Source organism: Lycorma delicatula, chromosome 13, assembly GCF_047948215.1.
Source record: "Lycorma delicatula isolate Av1 chromosome 13, ASM4794821v1, whole genome shotgun sequence".
In the NCBI taxonomy this organism is placed as follows: domain Eukaryota; kingdom Metazoa; phylum Arthropoda; class Insecta; order Hemiptera; family Fulgoridae; genus Lycorma; species Lycorma delicatula.
The window spans coordinates 41,251,972-41,278,495 of NC_134467.1; the positions used below are offsets into that span (position 1 = coordinate 41,251,972).

At 33.4% G+C, this 26,524-nt stretch overlaps 1 protein-coding gene across 3 annotated transcripts in view; it reads left to right on the forward strand.

The window, feature by feature from the left end:
- The first annotated feature begins 9,582 nt into the window (after positions 1-9,582).
- The window catches only part of LOC142334130 (uncharacterized), a 28,125-nt gene continuing 11,183 nt past the window's right edge, over positions 9,583-26,524 (forward strand). Inside the window, exons 1-5 of one of the 3 annotated variants that reach the window (XM_075381878.1) lie at positions 9,586-9,714; positions 17,179-17,255; positions 18,466-18,855; positions 22,180-22,599; positions 25,602-25,825. In XM_075381878.1, coding sequence (XP_075237993.1) covers positions 17,198-17,255; positions 18,466-18,855; positions 22,180-22,599; positions 25,602-25,705 — 972 coding nt within the window. In that variant the 5' untranslated portion in view covers positions 9,586-9,714; positions 17,179-17,197 and the 3' untranslated portion in view covers positions 25,706-25,825. Of the gene's footprint in view, positions 9,715-10,951; positions 11,130-17,178; positions 17,256-18,465; positions 18,856-22,179; positions 22,600-25,601; positions 25,826-26,524 lie in introns of those variants that run through there. The other 2 variants (XM_075381880.1, XM_075381879.1) reach the window with 2 other exon arrangements.

Below are 26,524 nucleotides of genomic sequence, written 5' to 3' on the forward strand. Positions count from 1 at the left end.
ATTATCACTGTTCCGTTCCTAGTTGAGGCGACGTATGATGCTCTTTAGTGTCTACTACCACTGGCATGAGAGTCAAGCTCATACATTCACTCAAGTAAGAATGCCGCCGGATACGGTCATGTATATTTTATGGTGACTTACTGGTCTAATGTGACTATTCTAGAGTCGGACCCCACTTGGAGCGGTCATGATTTGTTTAATGTAACATTTCATTCTAGTGCAGAATATTTTTATTTTGTAGTCAGAAGTCTCACGTGGCTTACAGTATTTATTGATAATGTTCAATTGTATAATTTTCACTAACGTGTCAATTTATTCATCAGTCGAATGTGACTTTAATTTTCGATATTCAAAAAATTTCTTATGTGACAAATTATAATTTAACGGTTCAAGAAGAATATGTTATAGTTCATTTCATCATCTGGACCACACGATTTCTTAATACTTTCCGTACTCGCTCTACAACTTAATAATGACATTTAAAGGTAAATGGCCCGTACGCTGGAAGATAATCTTGGAAGGACAGTTCTCGGAACAAGTACGAGTTTTTAATAATCTTGTTTTGATATATTATACGACAGAAATACAGATGTAGATAAGAAACTGAGCCGATTTGAGTGAGTCTGTGGTTCAGTACGCAGAATGTTCGGGAAACAGGCCAAAGAGGATACTCAGGTAAAATTCTAAAAAACAATAGCCGTGTCTATTCTTACCTAAAGTAGTGAAGTGTGAATTTTGCTAAGTTGGGATGAGTCACGTATTCAGGCTCCTGATGAGGTTTTTGAGAGCGGTCAAAAAATGTACTCGAGTAGACCGAATACGGCAACATCATAAATAAGAAATATCATAAATGATGGAGTCATCATTTGATTCGTATGCCGCTTTGCAGACTTCCTTCTCAAATATGGAGATACAAACCGAGGGGTAGAAGAGATATAAAATGCCCAAGAAAGCGATGATGCAGGAACAGGCCAGTGAGCCTAATCCATGACGTATGAAAACGATGACATTTATGTTACTAAATTCTGGTATGAAATATTCATTTTGATTCTACAAAATTTAAACTGATATTTTTCAACTCTTCTTCATGGTTCTGTATTCAGTATTGGGAGTCATCACAATACTGGCACAGTTCTGTGTGCCTCTTTCTGATCTTACATCTCGATTGCGCCCTGAGGGGATAAGATACCGCCTCGTAGCGTGTCTAGTCGCTACACCACTCCGTCCGTATCTTACCAGTTGTGGCTAACGGAGGACACCTTCTTGCCCACAAACTGATCATATTCCACAGCGCTCAGTCCGTCCTCGTGAGATGACACCGATCCAAATGCCCCGAGGTATATCTACATCAATAATTTCGCTCCAGTAAACGTTTTTTTGCCTTCTGAAGAAAGCAACAGACACCCAATATTACAACGCAGCCCTCAGGAACAACGCTAGAAGCCTACCCGCGTAAGATCGAAGACCCCGCGCCTACCACCACTTTAAAGCCTTAAATTATTAATACCCAATTCGTATAGAAGCAACAAGTATACCAGGAAAGCATATCAAACAGCAAAATTCAGTCTAACAGCAACAAGATATTGTTAATTATGGGAATTATGGGACCTCAGGTCTGGTCCGTCCGGAGCTGAGTACTATTTCTAGTTTCCCACTACAGCTCGACTTTTGAGGACCGCTCCGATCAACACTCAGTTGATCGCACCCAGCATTTAACCTATTATCCCTTTAATAAGTGTGCACTCGATTTCGACCAATCGCCATGCTAAGTTAGTAAATCATGCTCGGGAGTAAGCTCTCCGCGCACAAACTCCATTGAAACTAAAAATCTAACCAAGGCCGGTGTCTAGCACGCCTATCTCTTGCCAGTTTAATTGCCTGGGCGGAGCCCTATCTACCCGAGATCCTAAACAGGAAAACGTATACACTAACGCCGACACTGGTTAGAGAAGCAGAAGACTAGTCATGTAACAACAACCGCAGAAACCGCAAGGAAATCTAAACTCTACCAGAACCACACCATCAGTAAGAACAGCATCTCATTCTGAGAATGAGACTAGCAAAAAAAAAAGGACAGATCCACTCTTGTTGAAGCGGTAGAATCGCTGCTAACAGAGTTTTACCACTAAAAGCCCGAGGTCGAAATTTTATGTTGCCAAAGAAGCGATTTGATGTCGTAAAGGTAAACCTACAGCGTTCCCCATCAGAGAGGAGATGGATCACAATTCACAGAACACACAATAAATGTCCTGGAAGATCACGCAGCTTGAGATGGGCGTAGTTGAAAACAACCCCGAGACTCACAAGAACAAATTTCCTAACTCTGCGTACACACCAATCTTCAACGAAGGATACTAACTATCCAAGAAATATAAAATACAATTCTACCCCACGTAAGTAACAGTCACAGTTCTTATTGTTGACCGAATGCATGCACTCTCTGCGCAACGGTTTAGAGTTGACGCATGACGGAGCGTCGTGTTTCTTAGGACAGTCGTCGCGCTTGTGACCTTCCTCGCCACAATGCGCACAGACTGACGCATTCTTACAGAATTTTGCTTTGCGACTAAAATGACAGCACTTGAAGCACCTTTGTACATCCACGTACTCTTTAACACTACAGACAAAAGATCAACGTACAGCCTACTCTCATACACAAACTACTTAAAGAGACCAGCGCCAAGTTCAAAACCGCCATTATACCGCTGGGCATCAGGCCTACCAGCCTTGAAGAGGATCCTTGAAGAGGAAAATGAATATAAAATGAATTATGAATATATTGGATGCAGAGTAAAGCGATAAAGAAATTCGATTTTTAAAGAAAGTTTTACATACAACCTAATGTCAATCAATATAAAAAAAATATATATGTAATAAAAAACTCGTTAAGAATCACTCTCTTATTAAACGCACTAAAACGTAAAAATTAATTTCATAGATTCAAATTAAAGATTGATGTTTTCCAATTCTTCCATATGACTGATAAATGGCCAAAGATTGGCGTGCTCATATCAACGAACAAATCTTTGTCACCCACTTTAGATCATTCATCACGCATATGAAAAATTAGCAAAAATATCAAAATCTTACAACAAATCTTACATATTACTATCAAAGCTAGTTGTCAAACACATTCTGAAGTACCGTGCTTATAATTATTTTTCCCTTTTAATGCGTTTAGTTTAAGAATGTTTTAAAATGTTTTTTACAAATTTACTATATTTTCTACATTTTAGTATTCATAAGGTTATACATTACAGCTGCGCTAGCGCACAGATTAGAGCGATCATCAAAGTTTACATGCTACTTTCTACATTCCAATACCGCAGACAGAGTATAAGCAGCTAAAAAAGTTCATATATCTTAAAATATTACTGCGTGTAATCACGCCGTGATACCGCTGGGCATCACGCCTGCCATTCTTGAAGAGTAGCCTATACACTCTTTTCCGAATTCGGTATCATCCATTTCGGTGTTCTGCTCCCTCACGAGAGACAAAACCTCCTCATCGAATAGCCGCCTGTCAATGTCGTAGACAATAACCCGGAGCCTACGCTTTCGCTTCGGGTCGAACTTAACCTCGAGATTCTTTACCTCAGGAGACTACGATATGACTTGGACTGTCTCCTTTGTCATTCGCAACCACTACGTGACCCTTGCTGGTATCTTTTATTTTTCTAATCTTGAAGATTTTCCTGTCTCTGCGAAGAGCGACCTGGAAATACTCCTTGAGTTGTCTACTAGTCTTAGTCGACCTCTCAGGCTTGTTTATGAATAAACACGGGCTGGTTCGAAGCTTGACTAGTCTCACGCTTGTCTCTTACAATATATAAGTTCCAGTCTCTAAGCGGGACCTTTCCGATCCGACAGAGGTAATCCCCGAATGACCTATGACGCTACAACCACTGAGCCGTCCAGAAATCCAATTCTCCATGCTGTCTGTTGACTCAGGCAGCCATCTCCAGGTAATACAGGGGATGAGGGGGCCGATAAAAATTGAAAAATACTGTTTTTGTTATAAAAAAATTTTATATTACCTCACAACTAATGTAATATTAAAATTTCATCATTAATTACCCACACCACAAAAACGTAACACTAGGTAACTTTTTCACGTATATTTATTTCTCTACTATATAAGAATAAATAACTAATGCCAGGAAAGTATATCAATTTTGCCATCGGCGTTTTTAAAGTTATACATTCAGAATTTGTTTTTAGATTACTTCATAATATTAAGCGAATACATCATAATTATCACATTTGCAAGTTAAATCGAAGAATCAAGAGATTACATTGAAAAATTATTAGAAACAAATACGTAAACTGCTATGGAAAATTTTAATTTTAATTTCAATTTTCGGAAAATTGAATTGATCTAGAGTCAAGCTTGATCTAGAGTCAAGCGATTAAGAAATTCGTATTTTAAAGAAAGGTTTACCTACAACCTAATGTCAATCAAATAAAAAAAAAATATATATAATATCAAACTCTTTAAGAACCACTCTTATATTATACACACTAAAACGTAAAAATTAATTACCTAGCTTCAAATTAAAGATTTGGTGTTTTCCAATTCTTCCATATGATTGATAAATGGCCAAAGATTGGCGTGCTTGAATCAACGTACAAATAATCTTTGTCCCCCAGTTTAGATCATTCATCTCGCATATGAAAAAATTAGCAAAAATATCAAAATCTCACAACAAATCTTAATAATACAATGAAAGCTAGTTGTCAAACTCATTCTGAGGTACCGTGCTTAAATTATTTTTCCCTTTTAATGCATTTATCTTAAAAATGGTGTTATATATTTTTTCACAAATTTACTATATTTTCAACTTTTTAGTATTCATAACGTTATACATTACAGCTGCGCTAGCGCACAGATTAGAGCGATCATGCTTCAAGTTTTCATGCTTCTTTCTACTTTACAAAACCGCAGACAAAAGTATAAGCAGCTACAAAAAATTATATATCGTAAAATATTACAGTGTGTAATCATATACACTTCAAACATCACAAGCAGCACAAATCTTAGGTCTGTGGTCACACTCATTAAAATCTGTCATGCAATTATACACTAAACCAGTCAGTAATGGCACTCAATGCACGAAATAAAATTCCGGATTTCCAAACCCCATCCATAATTTAACAAAGGTTGCCGGCAATTTCTTTTTCACCTTGTCTGCCGTCATGGATTTAAGTTTTGTCGGCAGCCAAATTAATTTTATGATTTTTTTTGTACTTTTTTGAATTTGTTTGATTTTTATTATTTTTTTTGTAATTTCACGGTGATTTTCATCTTAGTTTGTAATCTACGCAGGGAAAATGCGCACTTTTCACTTACGATCGAATAGGAATAATGAAATTTTTTACTAGCTCATAAGTATCATAAGTCATCAGACATAAATATTGAATTTAACGGTTATATGAAATTATAAATTTTGTTTCGGCTGTAGAAACAATACTTTCGTTCCAATTAATCGATTGAAACCACAATTTCACAAATATTAATACTTCTTTAACTAACAAAATATGCATGTAAACGAGGTCAAACAAATTCAAAGGGCGAATTTTTTCATTTTATTAAGGGTCATTGTTTTCTCTAATTATCGCAACTTAGCGACTTGAAAATGTCGGTAACATGTGTTGTTATCAAAAGCAAACCTGTATGAAAAATTTCTGAGCGAATGGATTAGAGGAACTGCTTCAAAATTAGACTGAAAGTTTCCGTACAATGAATCGCATATACAGAGTCCAAGTGCAAGTTAATATAAGAGTGGTAATAAATACTTCCAAATATGTTTAAATGTGATTATGTATGATTAAATACATTTTAATTGGTCTCATTTAATATGCAAGTTTCAACTCAGAAATATTGTTTGTGGAAGTGTCGTATGCCACTTTTACAAACAATAACTGTAGTTTGTTTTGAAAAAAGGAATTTTAAAAAAGAAATTGCAATTATTTTTTTAAACAGATAGTAAGTTTAAACATTATGGGGGGCGCAAAAATATTATTGATTCTCAATATTTGCAGTGCGCGAAAAAATTTGAGAATTAATGCTCTAGATGAACTAGGTGGACCCTAAAATTTAAATATTTGCAAGACACCCGATTCCCAATTTTTAAATGAGCAGCATAATTTTTCCTTTAAGGGATATAGTTCATATCGTTTATCTTTTAATCTTGCCAATATAACCCCGTTTTATATTAAGCTTAGCACATGGATTTGGGCTCCATATTTAACCATTTAAAGAAATTTAGCCCTAATTCCCCCTTCTCCAAAAATCGAAAAACAAATAATTTTATTTTTGTATATATTTTAGCCTATTATGTAATATCTTCGTAAGCATTAGTAGTAGAGTAAGTACCCCCCCTTACAAAAGAATATACTTTGTAGTCAAAATTGTGATTGGGGGTGGGTATGAAAAATTAACATAGATTTTTTAATTTGTATTACAATAAAATTTCTTCATAATTCACCCAACCTGAAAAAAAAATTAGGTAACATTTTCATGATTGTACATTTTTCAGGAGAGTTTATCAATGTCTTCCGTTCAACAAAGTTAATAAAGAAAACCATTAACTTTTCTTGGAAACTGATTTTTAAGGACGAAGGGCAGAAAAAAAAAGAAAACTGATTATTTAATTTTTTAAATGTTATTTGGTTTATTTAAACTTGTAATAATAACTTTACCTTTAACCATTATCATAAATTATCCTCATCCCTAAAAATATATTTTAGGTAACTTATTTCATGTATAATATTTTTTCCACAATGTAATAACTGTTGCTAGGAAAAAATAAAAGCTTTTTTTTTATTCAATTAATTTTATCTTTAATGCGTTTAAGATGAAGAATTTTATTTTGTTTATGTATAGTTTTTAATAAAATGTTGGGAAATTTGTATTTATTATATCGGGAAAATCATATCGTTTAATTGATATCCTTTCCTAGACTCTCAAACACAAGCTGTTTTCACGGCAATTTACATAGAAGCCGTAGGTGTCGCTGATTGTAGTACGTTAAGTTCTTCATGAATATTGTGATTCAATTGATGGATAGCTTGCGCCTTATTTAAGTACACTGATCTTCTAGATATCTCGACAAGAATAAGCCAGGAGCTGGTCAAATCAGGGGAGAGTGGACACAATCTCTTCCAATTCTTCAAGAGGAGAGCCTCTCATGGATTCGCCGTTCGTCTGAGCTTGCTTCGATGGTAGGCAGCGGTGAAGTGGGTTGACTCCGGATGCCCTGTCCTTCCGAGATCACTTGAACGTTGGGGTTTACTGGGAAATGAAAGATTCGAGTTGGTGGGGGAAACCAGCAATGGTGTTACCTCACTTGGTTAGATGATTAATGAAAAGACCCGAGGTGTGGGAAAGCCAATCATGGTGTACCCCCGCTTGAGTGGGCATAGATAAGACCCGAAAAATAGGGAGATAAGCTAGAAATGGTGTACAACCGCTAGAGTGGTCAAAAAACAAATCCAACCGGCGTTCCTTGTTTGAGTTTCTAGTACATGCCTAGCACTGAGCCATGCTTAACTGTTGATCAAGTGGAGTGGTGCAGGGAGAAAAAACTTAGAGAATGGAACTCGCGTTGGTGTACAGTTCTTGGATTTTCGATGCTCTAAATTCTGCAAATGTGTCTGTTGAAAATCCTGTTTAGATGGTAACGAGAAATAATCAGATATTATAGTCTTGTGAATAAGTGTCTATTCTTCCCCAGACAATTGTTGAAATCGTATCGAATATTCTTTGTTGATAATCGGCAGGTGTTAGTAACTGTGATGGTCAAATGGTATGTATAAACATCTTGATAAATGGTATGAAAATCTTGCAAAATGTGCTGCAATGACGTGCGAGGTACTCCGATTTGATAGGATCGTCTTCGATTCGACGTTGTCGGTGCCTCCTCGACACTTTCTTGTATCCGTAGGATGTTTTCATCTGCCCCGGCTTAACGCGGTCTACCAGCAGATGGATGAATCACTGTTTCCGAAGGAATTTATCGTAATCAGAAATGATGATGGTATGCATGGTTCTTTTCAATTATCGGGTGGTGATTTTCAAAATAGAAGTTTCGTATTTTTATTTGCTGTACGGTTGTCAATTTCTTCATCGCTAATTTCTAAGCATTACCGTCGAATATAATATTCTTTCCATCTTTATCGACACAAGATAAAGGTACCACTCGGCCACGACTTCAAGATGATACTATTTATTTGTGATTATTACGTAGAAAACTGGATACTATTTGTTTCTTAAGTGAAGATAAATGAGATTTCGTATGTTTTCTTTCTAGTGAGGAAATTTATTGGTTTTTTAATCCATCTTCCTCCCTCATTTTGGAGGGCTTCAGAGGAAGACTCGATTAAAATTCGTGAAATATCATTTGTGTAGAATTGCTATAAAATCTTCCTATCCTTTGAAGAACTAAATACGATTCTTGGACAAATAAACTGTTGATTAAATTGTCGTCCTTACTGTAGGTTTTTCTTTGACTTACGCCCATTTCATATATTTTTCCTGTAAGTTGCTATTACACAACTTTTCCTTATACTTGATCAGTTTTTTCAATTATTTTAATTAATAAACAATTACGTATGACACTATTCGGGGTTAGATGTAAGTATAATGGATCCTGAATCGATTCCTTTGTACTATATATTGGGAAGCTTTCTGTAGACAAAAATGAAGATGATGCGTCTTCATCTTACATATAATAATATATTAGTTATATCATAATAATTAATAAAATAAATCTACCAGCAGAGGTTTTTACGGGTAAATCGGGTATTTTTCGAGTTAAAGACAAAACTCAAAAAGAGCTTTTACTATAGAGTAAAACCTAAGCGCATCAAATTTCAAGCATATTTTTTTGAGTTTTTTAAATCACTTTTGCTATCTACTCGGGAAGAACATATTTTAAAAATGTATATATTTTTGTAATTTTAAACGCCATAACTTTAACAGTTTGTAAGTTAATCGTCAAGAGTCACACACTATAATAATTTAGCCTTCTGAAAGAACAACAAACATCGTTTCAGGTTTACTAGCAAAAGCGACGATTGAATTCATTCAAATATATAATTACATTTCAGCATTCTAAGGCAATCGAAATGCAGTTAATATTTACAATTATAAACCTTAATTCGGTTTACCAATAATTTCAAAGGAAGCCACCCTAACTTTTACTTCACCTGACTTTATTTGCTTCTCATTCATAAGAATGAACGTTGTCGATAATGTAAAGGGAAAAAAATATTTTTCGATGATTCAACAATACAAGTTCGAAGTTTGTCCATGCGGATTAGAAGTTTTTTTTCTGTATGTAACAATTGAATAATATAGTATAATAAAATATTTGGGTTTTTTAAATAATAAGAAAAACTATTTTTTTTAAATTGCACAATATAGCGACATTTAAACGAAATACGTTGTTTTCATCAACAGTCTATTTTTATCTTCTGTAATGCTGGTAAAGTAAGTACTTTTTTAATTATGCGAAATACACGTCAGTATATACGTTCTGACGTCACACAGAAACTATTCAAAATGGATATAGGGATATTTAATATGTACATTTCTTTTACGTAAGAAACGTACTTTATTTTCACAAAAATCAGTATAAAAGGAGCTGCTGCAATGATTAAATTACGATTTGCATCTGCTCCGGCTTACTACTGAAGTGTATTCCAGTCCACGTAATTATTATTTTTATTATGTTACTGCTAATATTCAACACATTTAATTTACAAAATTTATTAACATTTTTACAATAATAAATTAAAGTTTTTATTTCATAATAAATTAATATTTAAGTTAACATGATTTATTATTATTTAATTTATATCTTATTATTTTTTAATGTTTCATGTACATTGAAACGAATAAATAAATAAACTTTTATATATATATATATATTTATATATATATATATATATATATATATATATATATATATATATATATATATATATATATATATGTATACATACAAAGTTTATATATTTAAAAAAACAATTAAGCGGAATATACACAAGAGTAAAAAAATTAAAATGGCTGACACGTCAATATTCTAATCTTAAATTTTTTATTAATCCTTAGTTTTATCAAACGATATTTTATTTCCTAAAATGTGAAGTATTTCTTTGAAAGCAAAATACTTCTTATTTTATTTCCTTATACGAAGTAAAAAATTATTGTGATCGGATGAATTTCAATTTCAGAATTCAACGGAATATGCGTTTTGACCATCCCTATATCCATTTTTAATTGATTCTTTGTGACGTCAGAACGTATGTACAGACGTGTATCTCGCATGACTGGGTGTATCTCGCATAATTAAAAAACGATTAGCCGTAGAATGTTGAAATTTTGTATTTAGGGCTGCTGTAATATCTAGTTCTCCACCTTCTTTTTTTGATTGCAATCGACTGCACAAAAAGTGTCCAATAAAGGAAAAACCAAAAAAAAAAATGTATTTTACAATTTTTGTAACTGCAGTAATGCTATTCAACGATATCTGGTTCCGGAGTTATAACCCAATAAAAAATTTAATTAATGAAATATTTGGTTTTTACAAAGGGAAGGCACATCACCTTATTATTTAAAAACCCCAAATATTTTATTACACTATATTACTCAATTGTTACATACAGAAAAAAAACTTCAGACAACTTCAGACAAACTTCGAACTTGTATTGTTGAATCATCGAAAAATATTTTTTTCCCCTTACATTATCACCTCAATAATGTAAAAATGAAAAAATGATTTAAAAAAAACTTTCCGTTGAGTGGGCATTAACTATAATGTAATAGGTACTAACTAACAGTAGTCGAATTCTGGACGGCACTGAGTACAGACGTGTGTTCTTAGCTCTGCGTTTTTATGATTTTTGACTGGTATTTTTGGATATTTTATTGGATTTGGACATTGGAATCTTTAGTGGTATGGTTAACGGACATATTTGTGAAATATTTTGAGTTTTGGTCATGGATTAATTAAGTTATTAGACTTTTTTCTTAAAAAACAAAGTTTTGAGAATAGTGAAGTGATTTTACAGTGCTGTAGAATTTTTGGATAACAGCGAAGGACCGTAGTGTAGTGGAATTGCTGGTAAGAGTAATAACAAGTCAATTCGTACTTGTAGAGTGAGTTAAAAAACATTCTAAATACGTTTTTTTAGTGTTTTAAGTCTACATATATTAGCTTATATAGAGTGAAAATTTTATAAGTCGAACGACAAGCTTTGTCTTGCTCGTTACGTCATTGGCAAGCTAGTAAACAAGGACTTGGAGAATTTTCACAAACTTTATAGTATACTGTCAGAATTTTTCTAAGTGTTTGGAAGCACTTTATAAGGGCAATTCCTTTTCCTCTATATCTCCTACAGTTTATACAATAGAAGAAAAATTCCTTAACTTCTTTCCGAAACTAAAGATTTCCTACCCTTTGACCCAACCCCCCCAAATTTTTGGACCTCAGTATTCGACAGACACATTTTACTTCCCCCCCGACCCACCCACAACATTATTTTGGGGGCACCTGCCCGTGTCGGGTGTCGTTGGATTCGGAATCGTCCCCTGATTCTGAATCCATACAATGAGGAGACGTAGCTCACTTCCCGTGGAAGATACAGCCTCCCAAGTGGCTGGGCACTCGCGGGGAAGTTCTGGAAGGAGGGAAAGCGTTACTGAGGGTACAAAAGACATGGAGACCACAACACTCAGCCAAGACAAGGCCAAATGGAAGACAATAGAGGGTAGAGATGCCAAGAGAGCAAGAGTGGGATCGTCCGAAGAAGAGGAGGCCTCTCCTAATCTAAAAGACGTCACCTATAGATTGGGAAATGCACTGTTGCAACTAAGACATTTGACCGGCAAGGCAAGTGCCACAGCGATAAAGGCCCATGAGAGAGAACTTACAGAGATTTACAAGGAACTACAAAGGATAAGTGAGGAAGCACCTGACACGAATTCCCAGGGTACACAAACTGAGGGCTATCATAGGAATGAGATGTCGGATATATTGGACGTTGATTTATCAGACGAACAGTTAATAGAAAGACTGCCCATTCGATGGTCAACTTGGGTGATGAATCGACTCACCCAAGAAAATACTTTGAAACCGGGAGATGATAACTGCATCTTCGTAGACTTGAATGGACTGAGGCCGAACAGCCAGTATGCTGGGACTACACCGGGAGCAATGGTGTTACAAGAATCTACGATCCTTGAGGAAGAGAAAATTACTACTAATGCTACAAAATATGTGGTGATTTACAACTCCAGCGAGGGTGAGAAGGCTATGGCCTCTTACATCATAAAAGCTCTTCGAAGAGTGGTGGGAAGGCCTGAGTCAGCGGTTTTCGTCCTGCACACTGGCCTGTCGGGTATTCTGGTTAGAAAGATTGTTATATACCTTATGAGGAAAAGTAAGACATTACCTAGAATGATACTCCCTAATCTGGGAGATCACGGACGAGCGAGGTCCAGGTCTGCTTCAGCGAGAAGGGGAACCCCACCGGTTATAGAAAGTAAAACCGTGATAGTTAAGGCTCCGGGAAAATCTTATGCTGACCTCCTGAAGAAAATGAAAGAGAAGGTCAAGGCGGAGGAAGCTGGTGAAATATTGTCTATCAAGAAGGGTAGAGATCAGCAGCTTGAAGTCAGAATAAATGGATCGCAGAAAGCGGGGGAATTTTCCTCCCTACTAAAAAATAGAGCAGAGGACCTACAAGTTAATATTAGAACAAAGGGGGACCGCAGAACGGTGGTTCATGTAAAGGATATGCTGTGCGACACCAAGGAATGTGAGGTCAAGGAGGCAGTAGAAAAGGTATTGGGTACGGGGGAAAGTTTTCAGATTACATCCCTCAGGGAAGCGTATGGAAACACAATGAACGCCACGGTGGTTACCACACAAAAAAATGCAGTAAAACTTATTGCATCAAGGCTAAGAGTAGGATGGGTGTGTTGCCGGACATACATCCGGACAGAAATCGAGAGGTGTTACCGCTGATGGGGTACCGGGCATAGTAGAAGAGAATGTCGAGGTCCAGACCGCTCGTACCTATGCTTTAACTGTGGGAAACCTGGCCATGAAATCAGAGACTGTAAAGAGGCAACACGATGCCTGGAATGTAATAGTACGTTGCACAGGACTGGCAGTACGAGTTGTGATAAAAGTCATGAATAGAGTGATCCTAATTAATAATAATAGAAGTCGCTTGTCTTGTGATCTGTCTGAGGAGATTGCAACAAGGTACGATGCCGACTTCTTGGTGGCCACGGAACCAAATGTGTACTTGGCGGCCAGGGGACATTGGGTGACTGACAGGAATGGGGATGTGGCCATCAGGAGGATTGCTGGCAGTGTGGACTACAACCTGTATCATAGGGGTGATGGTATGGTAGCCGTAGAGTTAAGCAATATAATAATAATAGGAATTTACAGTAGTCCTAATTGTACTACGGAAGCCTTTAAAAATAGACTTTTTGACTTACAGCAAGTCATGACGCGCTCCTGTAAGAGAACGCTTGTCCTAGGCGATTTCAATTGTAAGACAGCGCTAGCTGGTGCGGCCTACACGAATATTAGAGGAAGAATACTAGAGGAACTGCTTGAGGCTAATGGCGCGAATTGTGTTAACGACGGGACCGCCACTTATAGCGCAAGAGGACATAATTCGATAATTGATTTGGTTATAATCGACAGTAGGATCCGTACCTACTCAATCGACTTTGAGGTCCTTAACGAAGAAACTGCTAGTGACCATAGGGTCATTTTAGTCACCCTTAGAGAGTACACACCAGGAAGAAGACAGTTAAACATCTTCAGTAGAATGACAGAACAACAGATTCACCGCGTTACCAACAACGCAGCAAACAGAATCAAAAATTGTCCACAAATAACTCCTGAGGCGTTCCAGGATATAATTAAAGAGGAGATAGCTAAAATACCGCCGAGTAACAATAAATATCACCCGGTTTATTGGTGGTCTGCAGAGATAGAAGAGCAGAGAAGAATCGTGCAACGATACAAAAGAGCAGCTCAGAGATTACGCGCTAGAAATAGAACGGAAGAAGAAGGTCGTCTTGCGATAGAGCAATACAGACAAGCTAGGGAAATACTCAACTTCCTTATCAAACAAGCTAAAAAAAAAGAAATTGCTGGAGTTGTGTGAAGAGCTTAACGTAGATTCCTGGGGAAAGGCATTTAGGATAGTGACCAAACGCCTGGGAAGATACGTGCCGACATTGAGTGCTGAAATGTCGGCACGACAAGTTAAATTGCTGTTTCCCAGAATAGAAGATCTCAATAGAGAGGTAATTGAGTGTCAGGCTGGCAGGTTCACTCAAAAGGAGGTTTTGGAAGCCATCATGAAATTAAAAAATAAAAAAAGTCCAGGACCGGAAGGCATACCTGCCGCCATCATTAAAGACCTTGCCAGGATCATACCCTGGGAATTAGTGGATGTTGCAAGTTATGGCTTACAAAACCGTAACTTCCCCAATAGTTGGAAAGAAGCCAGAACTGTTTTCATTCCTAAAATAGGACCAAATCAAGAACAAGTAGGATACAGACCAATCACACTAATAAATAACATGGGTAAGGTAGTCGAAAGATTACTAGAAACCCGACTCAGAGAAGAAATCGAGGAAAAAGGTTGTTTACATGAGGAGCAATATGGTTTTAGAAAAGGCCGGTCTACGATAAACGCGATCGACAAAGTTAAGACCTGGGCATTAAATAGTAGAAACGGCACGTGGAGAACTAGGAAAATCCCACTTATTATAATGCTGGATATAAAAAATGCTTTTGGATCTGTTCCTTGGAAAGTCATTATCGCAGCATTACAAGCCATGAATATAAGTGATTATCTAGTCAACCAGATTAATCAATACCTTTACCATAGATTCATTGAGGTTAAAACGTTAGAAGGAAAATCCACATTTGAGATATTTGGAGGAGTTCCACAAGGATCAGTCCTTGGGCCTATACTGTGGAATATTTTTTATGACAAAATTTTTAGATTGAATTATCCCGAGGGGGTTTTTGTTGTTGGATATGCTGATGACATTGCTATCCTAGTAGAAGACAGAGAAGTTAATAACCTAGAGGATAAAGCAAATCAGGCGTTACGAATAATTGATGAATGACTGATGATGCGGAACACACTGTGTTTGTATGCCCAAGATGGGCTCCAAATAGAAGAGAAATTTCGGACAACGGACTTACACCTGAAAACCTCTTAAACTGGATGGTCTATAGTGACGATAACTGGGTTGGTTCCGTGGGTTTGCCGGGGAAATCTTACGCACCAAGGAAGAAGAGGACAGAAGAAGGGGTTTGTGAAATTAGGGTAGGGAGGACAGTCCCACCGTGGAGGTCCCGTACGCCGTGGTGTGCGGGTTCCTGAGAAGGGGGGAACTCCTGGGGAGTGTGGGACAAATAAAAGACCGAGTCCCGGTTGGCGGTGCCGCTCCTGCGGGTGCCTCGGCGCTTAGTGGAGGCGGTACCGCTGATTAGAGGCAAAGGCATAATCACCGAGACCCGGTTCCCTGCTGAAAGGATGGGAGGTGGCGTAGCCATACCCCGTCTCCGAGGCGGGGGATTAGAGGCAGGCGAATAAAATAAAATTAAAGATCCGAGACCGGGGAGGCTAACCTGCCTTTATAAAAAATATAATAATTAATATTTAAAAAAAAAAAATTATATATATTAATATTTAAAATATAATTTAATAGATAAATAAGTTTATCTAATATTACTATTTATTTAAACAAAATAGTACAATGTAGGTTTAATACAATGCCTTTCTAAATATTATTATTTAAAACCTATTTTAATTATACACTTGAAAAAATATACAACTACATTTTTTTGAAATATGGAGTATAGAATAAAAATATTATTTATTGCTGATTACAAAGAAGTATGAGAAAACAATAAACAATTATTGATCTAAACAATACTAATTATTGAAAAAGAGTTAAAAGAAACATACCATTTAAAGATAGAAAATTCCTTTGAGCATAATAAAATAAATGCCGTGATGAGTTGGAAAGGATTTATATATAAATATATATAAATATAAATATGTTATGTCTATTCATAAAAATGAATATTATTGGAAAACTACTTTTAATTTATTATACTTATAAGATTTACTAAAATAGATGTACATGGTTTTATATTAATAATTATTATTACTGGATATGCATTCCAATAAACTTTACATACAATGGGTTGTGTACTACAAAGAGACGAACAATATTTGTACAAAGGACAGAAATTACCCTAATATTAACAATGAAAAATCATTAACAGAGTGAACATTACGGAACTTAAAAAAATTTAACTAACTTTTCACTTTCCATTTACCCCTTTTCAATTTCCCAATTTTCAGTTTTACCGTATTCCTTTCCCACGTTTTCCCTCTTCTGTCCCATTTAATTACCCCATTTCTCCTTATATTATTTCTTTTTAACATTTCCTGTTCCCACCTTTCCGCTTTTTTTTCTCTTCCTCCTTTCCATTTCGTTTTCCTTGTTTTCCCTTTTTTTTCTTTCCCATTTTTCCTTCTTCTCAATTTACCTTCTTCCCGTTTACTTTTTTTTGCATTTACGTCTTACAGATAGCACTGTTTTGCAAAAAACATAAGTTTACCTGTTTCGGATGTATTAACTTAGGTATGCAAATAGTAGACATATAAAAACACGCGCGTATTCGAATACAACGTTGTTCAAAAATTTCAATACAGTTCGTGAAGAACGTTCGGAGATTTAAATATTGAACAAACGAATATTTTTATTTTTATTTATGTAGATGATCAACTTATTACGGAATTCTTTAAAACTACCTTGTATTAAAATTAACTGCTTTATTGATTAATTAATAATATCTATATTAACAAATTATTGATTATTAATTTCACTTAAAATATCATGCTGTTTATAATTATTTATTACGATTAATGATTTATGCGGTTGTTTAGCGGCAGTTTATACTTTAAACCGGAATCGCTTTATTTTTTCTCGAAGAACCGGTAAATCTATGAGCATACGTATGTAGTTTAATTTATGCTACAGTTATATAAATTAAAAGATTATAAAAACGAAAATAAAATACAAAATGTCTGTTTTTTTGTTTTTTTTTTTAGATTTTTAAACGAAGAGAAAATGGTTTACTTTAAATTGGTGTTAATAATATTACTTTCTGTCGTTTACTATAATGAAGGTAAATAATTCTAATTTATATTATAAAAATTTAAACAGTAGTAAAGAAAACCTTTAATCCCGTAACACAACTTCAAAGGAACGGAACAATTATTATTTCCTTCTATCATAGTTCTAGAAGAGCGATCTCAGAACGATTTTGATCGCGAACCCCAAAGACGCAAATAAATATTAATTTTACCCCATATAATATAATATAAATAAATAAATATATATATATATATATTTAAATGTGTTGTCAAGAACCCAGCTATTTATTTATTTAAAACAATAAAGGAACATTGAAATTACATTTCAAATTTATATTTTGCACCATTTGAAATTTAATGTAAGCATTTGATTGCATTTGTTTAGCAACATCAAAAAATGTGGTTTGATGTCCTCTGTTACTGCAATTTGAAGATCTGGTTTTAAATTTAATTTATTTCTGTATTTGGTTTTAATTGCTGTTATTACAAAAAATATTTCCAATTCTACCCACCAATTAGAAAGACATTTTCCTTTAAAATTCAGATTCTAATATTGTTTTTTCTGTCGTGTCGATTATATACGCCATTACGGCCGTGTACATAAATCGTATACTCGTATACATAATGGGTTTAGTTTTGGCTGCTATTGAGGAAGAGACTTTAAATTTTTGAATTTTATCTTAGGGAAAATGATTTCTTCATTATAATTTCATTTCTCTTAGTTATAAAATATATTTTCTCATTTTCACCTTACTCCAATTCCCCATAAAATGTTTTTTTTTCGTTTATTCATTCAAACTCATTTCCTTCTAATTCGATGATTTCATTACATTAAAATTAACCATTGGTTTTGCATTTAGGAAATTTCATTTAATAGTAAGAAATAATAAGCTGAATTTTCTTCAGTATTCTTTTTTTTTTAATACCTACGGTTTAGTTTAACCGATTTTTATGGAACGTTGAATGATTACTTTTGATTACGATGCATTGATTTTATTTAATTTCGGTTATAATTTGTCAATCCGGACACCATATGTTCCGTATCTCATATATTTATTTTGATAGAATAATATTTTACACAACTCTTTTTTGTACGCATACATACTCTATTGATGCATTTAATTTTCCACCTTAGTTACATATTTTTCTGGGCAAACTCGGGTCGATAGTAGTTACAATCGAAGAATCTAATAGTTTTTTCTCAGGGAAATGAACTTATTGATGTATTTTGTTTGCTTTCAGCTAATAAAAAATTTTCTCTCGATAAAGACGATTGGAAGAACTATTATTTAACAAAAAAAAAAGAGATTACAGACATAATTTACACACAGAATTTATATCATACACAGAGAGGCTGTTATCTTTGTATACTTACTGAAATAAATAGACAATTAGAATTAATTAAAATTTTATATTATGAAAAATCAAGAATTGTTGAAAAATTTAAAAGTGAGATGGAAAACCTTAAGATTAATTACGGAGGTTTCGTATTATCATGTGAAAAAGGCATGCCGACTGATATTACACTATCATTTTTTGAAATTTATTCTACAGCACATTACAATGCATCATTTCAAAAAAATTACTCGTTCTATGTTAATTCATGCATAAAAACATTTTCTAGAAATAAAAGTAAGTATTCTTTTTCAATAACTGTATTTCTATTATTAAGCATATTATTATATTATTATTATCCTATCGACAGGAAATTTCTTCTTAATATACCTACAGAACCAGTTAAATAATATATACGTTATGGTAATTTTGATTAATTTTGGTGTTTATGCGTAAAAACGGATGAATTTGATTAATCATAATCCAATTTTGGAGAATTTAATAAACATACCGGTCTTTTTACATAGTCTCCATATCAATATATTTTACATATTAAAATAACAACCATAAATAGTAATTACTGAATTTAATATTTAAATAATCAAAACATTACTGTTAATTAGTTGAAGTAAGCGAGCGAAGTGTGGCGGGTTATGTTATGTTAGATAATCATAATCTAAACAAACAGAACCTACGAAAGTTAATATCGGCTCGTTATTGTTAAATATGCAAATTATATATATATATATATATTATTCTCAAAAATTGGAGGTGATTGATCATATTCAACGATAATTATGCGTAATCACCGGATTAATTAAATATATCGTAACGTGTACACGTGTGAAGTCATTTCATTCAGATGTATGTATAATTTTAATATTTAAAGAAAGATTTAGGATAAAATATAAAAAATAAAACATGAATAATGCATTACGTAAAATTTTGTTGGGGGTTTTAAACGGATGATTTTCACGTACGGCTAAAAATCATAAATTCTATATGTTAAAAATTCTATTTCGTTTTACTAAAAGGGACCGGGTTGATTTGTATTTACCGGCTGTTTTTAAATAAATAACAAAAAAATAAATAAAGAACATAAATAAATTAAAAACAAATGATTAAAACGTCAGGAAAAAGGCAAATATTTATATTAGGAATCACAAAAAAAAGGAATAATTGCAATATTTACACCAGTAATATTACAAAAGAAGGTTGAACTAATATACACATCCAAACAACGCCGGTAAAAGCATGGAAATAGTTGTTGCAGAAAACAATTCGGCTGTATCAGATATCGAAATGAGATTTACCGTCATAATCATAAAAAACACTTCCGTGGGGTTTAACGAGTGTTAAGCGACCAGATTTTTGGGTAACACAGGAAATACGTGGATATTCAATATTTTATAATTCTTTGTAATCTTGTCTTACTTAAAAGGAACAAATTCTACCCACAGTAAAAATGAGAAAATCTCGTCCTTTCGTTTCCCAACCAAATATTGTTAATGGAATCTTTTCAGGCGTTCATTCAAAGAATCAGTAGTGGCATCAAGTAATCGTCGCGTTTATGTTTCTAGACGATGAACTACTCGTGCGAAATGTAATGTAAATCTAGTGAAAATGTGTGAGCACTGCCGCCAGATCTGTGAACGTTCCGCCTGATGACGAATTCAATTATGTAGACTTTTTGAAAACGCAGCTCGAACATTTTCAATATTTTATGAAGGACTTATTCACCTTACAACGTCTGTAATTTTTTTTTTAACCTATATCTTCATAATTGCCTACCCACGATATTATTGCAAACGTCGTATTATTACGATTATTTGATAATGAACGTCACCCGGGTAGCTGTTCGTTTATAAAAGTAAGTCTAGTATAATCTATTTCCAAGAGTAACGACATTCTTTTCAAAATTTCCTATTTCTTGGGAATATCTCCAAAGCGATCAGATTTTCAGAGTAACGCAGGAAATACCTGGATGTTCAATCTTTAATAATTCTTTATAATCGTGTCGTTTCAAAACATTCTCCTACTTATTGAAAAGAAACAACTTCTACCCACACAAATAAAAATTGTCGACAATTTTTAATATGCTGATGCGTACTTCTTACATGAGAAAGAGTATTATCGCTTATAATATTGTAACCTCAAGTCACTAATCGATTACATCACCCGTTCTAATGAGAGTAATAACGAACTGTATATTATGAAGTTTCTTGCAATTATATATTTATATTGATATAATCTAAACTTATTAAAAAAATTTATTGAAACAGAGAATAAACAACGTAATAGCTTTCTATTAATCCTAACTAATGGTTTCCTTATTCTTTACCGTAGGAAAAGATTGCAACAATTCCTCTTCTAGAAAAAAGGAAATCTTTAAAATAATTTTACAGCACCTATAATATCATCTTAACACCATGTGTTCTTAAAATTTCTATATTTGAAATGAATCCACGAGCATACGAGGAAAGATTTTTTCTTCCGTCTACAAACTTCTGAATTTGCATTTTTGAATCTTCATCATTTCATATTTTTAATGCTTACTTGGAGTTTTAGCTCGGCTTTGACGACATTATGAGAATTAAGTTTTCTTATAGTGGATGTTTTGTATTTTAAAGGCGTAGCCTTTTTAATTTCTTCGAAATTATAAATGATTAGATTACCTTTTTTTGGCTTGAGTAAGAGGAAATCTGTTGAGTTAAGATAATCTATAATCAATTTACTGGTTTACAGGAGAAGCGCAGAATGCTAGACATGGAAGGTAAAACTCTTTTCCAGAGTATACATAACACCAGGACATACGATTAAAACAATACTGAACAACCTTTAATTTACCGTGAAAATGGCAATCTATATATGAATAATGGAAAGCATTTTCTGCCGGTATCGAACGATGAATTCTTTGTTTGGTTCCTCTACAATGGCCTCTTTAAACATGTGAATCTGTAAAAAGGAACAAATTCAGAAATGAATCTAATTTATCATCCTTCGAATTGAAGTCATATATGTTACTTGCTGCGATCGGTAGGATAAATTTTGAGTTCACAAACGCCCCTTTTTAGGAAACAGATTGTTTCTCCTCTGGAAGGGCCTATCTAAGGTGTCTGCGTCGTCATTTAATCTATCTCCTACATGCCGTCAAACTGTACTTTTTCATTTATTTTTATTTATTCAAAATACAGCTCGTGAAAAGACTACAAAAACGATCAGATGACTGAAAATCTGATCGTTTATTTAGAAAACATTTTCAGTATCAAAAGAAATGAAAATACTCGTATTTTGCTTAAAAAAGTCATTGGTAGTATCTATTTCAGGTTATTTTGAATAGAAAATGGAATTTCTAATTTTTCCCATATGTAAAAAAAAAAGTTTATTGCAGTTTTATCTGCATTAAAGATGAACGGACGCATTATCCTTGTTATGTCAATAATGTTTCTTGTAAAAAAAAAGAATTTACACATGAATAAAATAGTTTTAGTTTTTCCCTTATCGCCTGTTTATTCTAAGTTACTTACTACTGAAATTATTGAGGATTATAAGTCTCGTATAAAATTTTAGATGTTATTGTGTTTTATATATATATATATGTACATATTTTTTATTTTGCAGTCAAATACATGGAATTTGAAAAAATAAGACAACGTTATGAAGATGATTATCTTAGTTACATGATTTTTCAAACTCAACCTGAAGTAAATAAATTGAATAAAAATTGTTTGAATTGTATTCGAGATTTTGTAGATTTTGAAAAAGGAAGGTGGATAGAAATTGAACCACACCTACGTCCTAAGGTTGAGACTGACACGATATCAAAAGGAAAATATTGGCCCGTAATGACAGATATATATATAAATTATAAAAGGTATATTAAAAAAGTACAGAAATGGGTCACTATATGTTTGAGTAATTCAACAGACGATGTTACGAAAGAATTTGAATCAGGACCTGAAATTCAAAAAGAAAAACCATTAATATCACACGGAAAAAGTGAAAGAATGGAGGAATGTATACATCATTATATTGCTAAAGGTAAGTAAAATTAAACGTAACGTTAAGATTATTTTTCAAAGAATAGAGAGATCATTTGGTCCGCAGATGTTGACTGATCTCGATAGGCGACTGAAACGACCTGTCTACCCAGTTCATTCTTCCGTTAACTAAACCATAAGCGGTGTCAATCGTACTTTAGACGCTGTAGGAAGTACTACATCGCATTTGTATTACAGTTTATTCATTCTTAGCTTTACCGTGTAACAACAAAGCGATACTCACAGTTTACTTAGCTACCTGAACTTCAGTTTAATGTTTTGGACCTCAGCCCTTAGATAAGGTTCAATCTGAATTTATCTTCTTATATTATTTTCCAGTTACACCAGTAAGTATCTAATATTGATAAATAGTGATAATTTTTATGATTTCGGTACTTTGTACACCGTACATATTAATAAAATCGGATCTAAGGTTACGGACTCCCGTCGTGCAAAAATACAAATTATTAAATTCATTTAACAAATATTAAAATTAAAATTCTATAATACATTATCGGATAGTACTTCAGCAAAGCTATTGACGCTTAATCAGAAAAACAAATAATTTGTCAGAGCCATCTCGTCAAAAAAAATCTGTTCTTAAAATTATTTAAATAAGAAGACCGAACTTCAAATTTGTTGACTGAACTATCACGTAAAATATTAGAATTTATTTTCAGCAAAGAGTAATTAATAATGTAAAAGACCATCCCGTTTTGGAAGTTGTTGGCATTCTAATACTACTGATAAATAACATTTTTGATGGATTTCGAGACTTGGAGAATAATTTAGGTTTGTACATTAGCGATCAATTAATAAATTCCGCTCCAGAATATTTATATAACAGAAATTCCAACCTACACTAGAAAGATGCTACTAGTAAAATATTAAATAAAAAAGAATCCTGGGTTGCTTTTTCAGTGCTGTGATTAATTATTGGTCATCCTGACCCCCGTAAGGGAACATATCCGCCTTCTGAAAATCCTCGTCTTTACTTTCCCCACTCAGTTACTAGCTGTAATAGACTTTATGAAAGATCGACTTTTCGACTGCCAAATCTGATTAGCTACCAGAGTCATCAGTCTGGCATGTATCACGATGCCAGACAAAGATGCAAATGTCTGGACAGGTATTTCCATCAGTGTGTTCTTTCCCCTTTACTGGCGTCCTTGTTTTAGGCTTCTTGAAATTTCGTACATCTACTTTAATTTGTGGCTCTCTCAACTAACTCGCTGATCCATTCGCGGAAGCGCGTTCCCCTTTTTGGAAATTATTCAAATAGAAGCGGTTTACCTCAAATAGCCAAGCAATACGATTCATTGTCAGTGACTTGGAGACAAACTAAAACGGTAGGATTTCCTAGTATCAGTAATTAAATCTATTGAAAGTAACTGAACTCATCATTCAAATACGTAATAAAAACTTTTAAGCGATTATTAAATTTTTAAATAATAAAAAATTTTGCGTGTACAAATTTTATTCGGCATGAAACCATTATTTTCACGATTGAACTTAAATACATTTTTATCAATAAAATGAATTTATAATGACATATTTTACATACTCCATTTAATTACGTTTACCTATCTTGAATATATTGTTCAGGTATATCGATTTTCTTTGGCGCGAGTGGTAGCGCAGGCTTTCAATCCGGTGCTCCGAGGTTCGAATCCCGGCAGGCCCGGCATTTTTGCACGCGCTACAAATAATTCATCTCATCCTCTTAAGCAATATCTAAACATTTAGTGGTTTTATAATTATTATATAGAATAATTGAATAATTTAGTGTATCCTTAAAAACGGCAACGTCTTTTTTTTTTTTTATCGGAATATATGTACATTTAACAATTTTTTAACATTCTCTACTAATATCGATGTCATGATCGATTCTGATGAGACGAGATCGGTTGTAATGAATTTTCTTTAGTTATATTTTTTATTGTATTTAGTTTGAGTTTTTTTTTTAGTTTTTCTCTTTATATATTTACGTGTACTGATTTAGAAATGTATAAGTATAATAAAATAATAACTCGGTTTGACGCTTTGAGTGCATTAAGAAATACCACTGGATCGATTTTAATTTAACTTTGCAGATTTGTTCCTTAAATCTGTTTGGTTATTAATTCCGATTAGAATTATCGTGATGTTGTTAATGGGGTTTACGATATTAAAGAAATTTAACTCATTAAATCTTTGTTACCTTGGTAACAGGAAAACAATGATGTAAAACGATTGATTTTGTTTTTTAATACTTAAGTAAAATATTTAATATTTTATTTTTATTAATATTAACTTAGCATATTTAGCCAATATTTAAGCATGTTGATTATTTATTTTTATTGTAGAGATAAGAATATTATAAAGTATCAAATATTAAAAATATTGCCATCACAAAATTATAATATTTTTCCTTATTATTTAATTTCTGCTTAAAAAAAGAATTTATCTCGATCCTCTAACTGCTTAAATGAGTGATTGTCACTCAACACTGAACGAATCGCTTCAGCTGTATCTGCGTCTACAGTAGGGGTGTATTATCTCAAGAAGCGTTGCAGGAAAGAGATCCTTTCATGCTTTAATAGTTACTTAGCAATATTATTCTTATAATAATGAGAATAACGAACAAAGCGTGGTGCAGTGGTGGAGGGCCTTGACTAGACGGTGTAGAGCTGATGTAGGTATCGATCATCGGTTACCGTGTAACAATTTAACACCAGATAAATGTTTAAATTTATATCCTGTTCGTTTTTTTTATGTAATAGTAATTCGTTTTACGCATTGTTGAAATGTTTAACTACTCTATAAAAAACAGTTTCGTTAATTTAACCAAATTACATTATATCGGTGTGAACAAGTGTTATCGAACACCGATAATCTCCAGACAATGATCTATCGTCGAAAATATCAGAAAATAAAATTAGTATCTCTCTATTTAACATAATTAGTCTCTTGAAATTGTATTTATTTTTTTTTTTATAAATTATATTTTTCTTTGCTTTTCAGTAAAGAACAGTAATTTATTAGCTTCTACAAGGAAAACAGTAACGGCTGGTGATCAAGTTGAATTTAAGCCAACTGACCTCATTAAGCTAATGAATGATTTATAAGTAACTCTACGTGGAATCTCGATTATATGAAAAATACGAATTAAATATTTAATTAGGAATTGGAGTTTCTTGTTGAATGTGTAATTTGAAACTGATAATAAATAAAAAGTAAAAAAGAAATTTTCTAGTTTAATGTATTTATCACCTTTCCTGATTATTAATAATATAGCTTTCAATCTATTTTATTTTCATTTACTTCTGCTGATAAAAAGAAAAATAAGAGTTAAAGGCAATACTCAAAAAGAATTTATTTAAATAGAAATCAAAATTGTAAACCCTAAGCGCACGAAATTTCAAGTATATTGTGTTGAGTTTTTAAACCGCTTTTGCTATCTACTCGGGAAGAAAATATTTAAAAATGTATATAATTTTTAATTTCAAGCGCTATTACTTTAAAAGTTTGTAAGTTAATAGTACAAGAATCACACACCATAATAATATAGCTTTCTGTAAGAATAACAAACATCGTTCCAGATTTACGAGCAAAACCGACGAATGAATTCATTCAAATATATAATTACGTTTCACAATTCTACGGCAATCGAAATGCAATTAATATTTAGCACTACAAGCCTTAATTCGGTTCACCAATAATGTCAAAGGAAGCCACCCTAACTTTTACTTCATCTGTCTTTATTTGCTTCACATTCATAAGAATGAACGGGGTAGATAATGTAAGGGAAGAAAAATATTTTTCGATGATTCAAGAATACAAGTTCGAAGTTTGTCCATGCGGATTAGAAATGGAAAATAACTGAAAATTTTCCGTAAAGTGATTGTTGAGACAAATACTAAGTTTTTTCTGTATGTAACAATTGA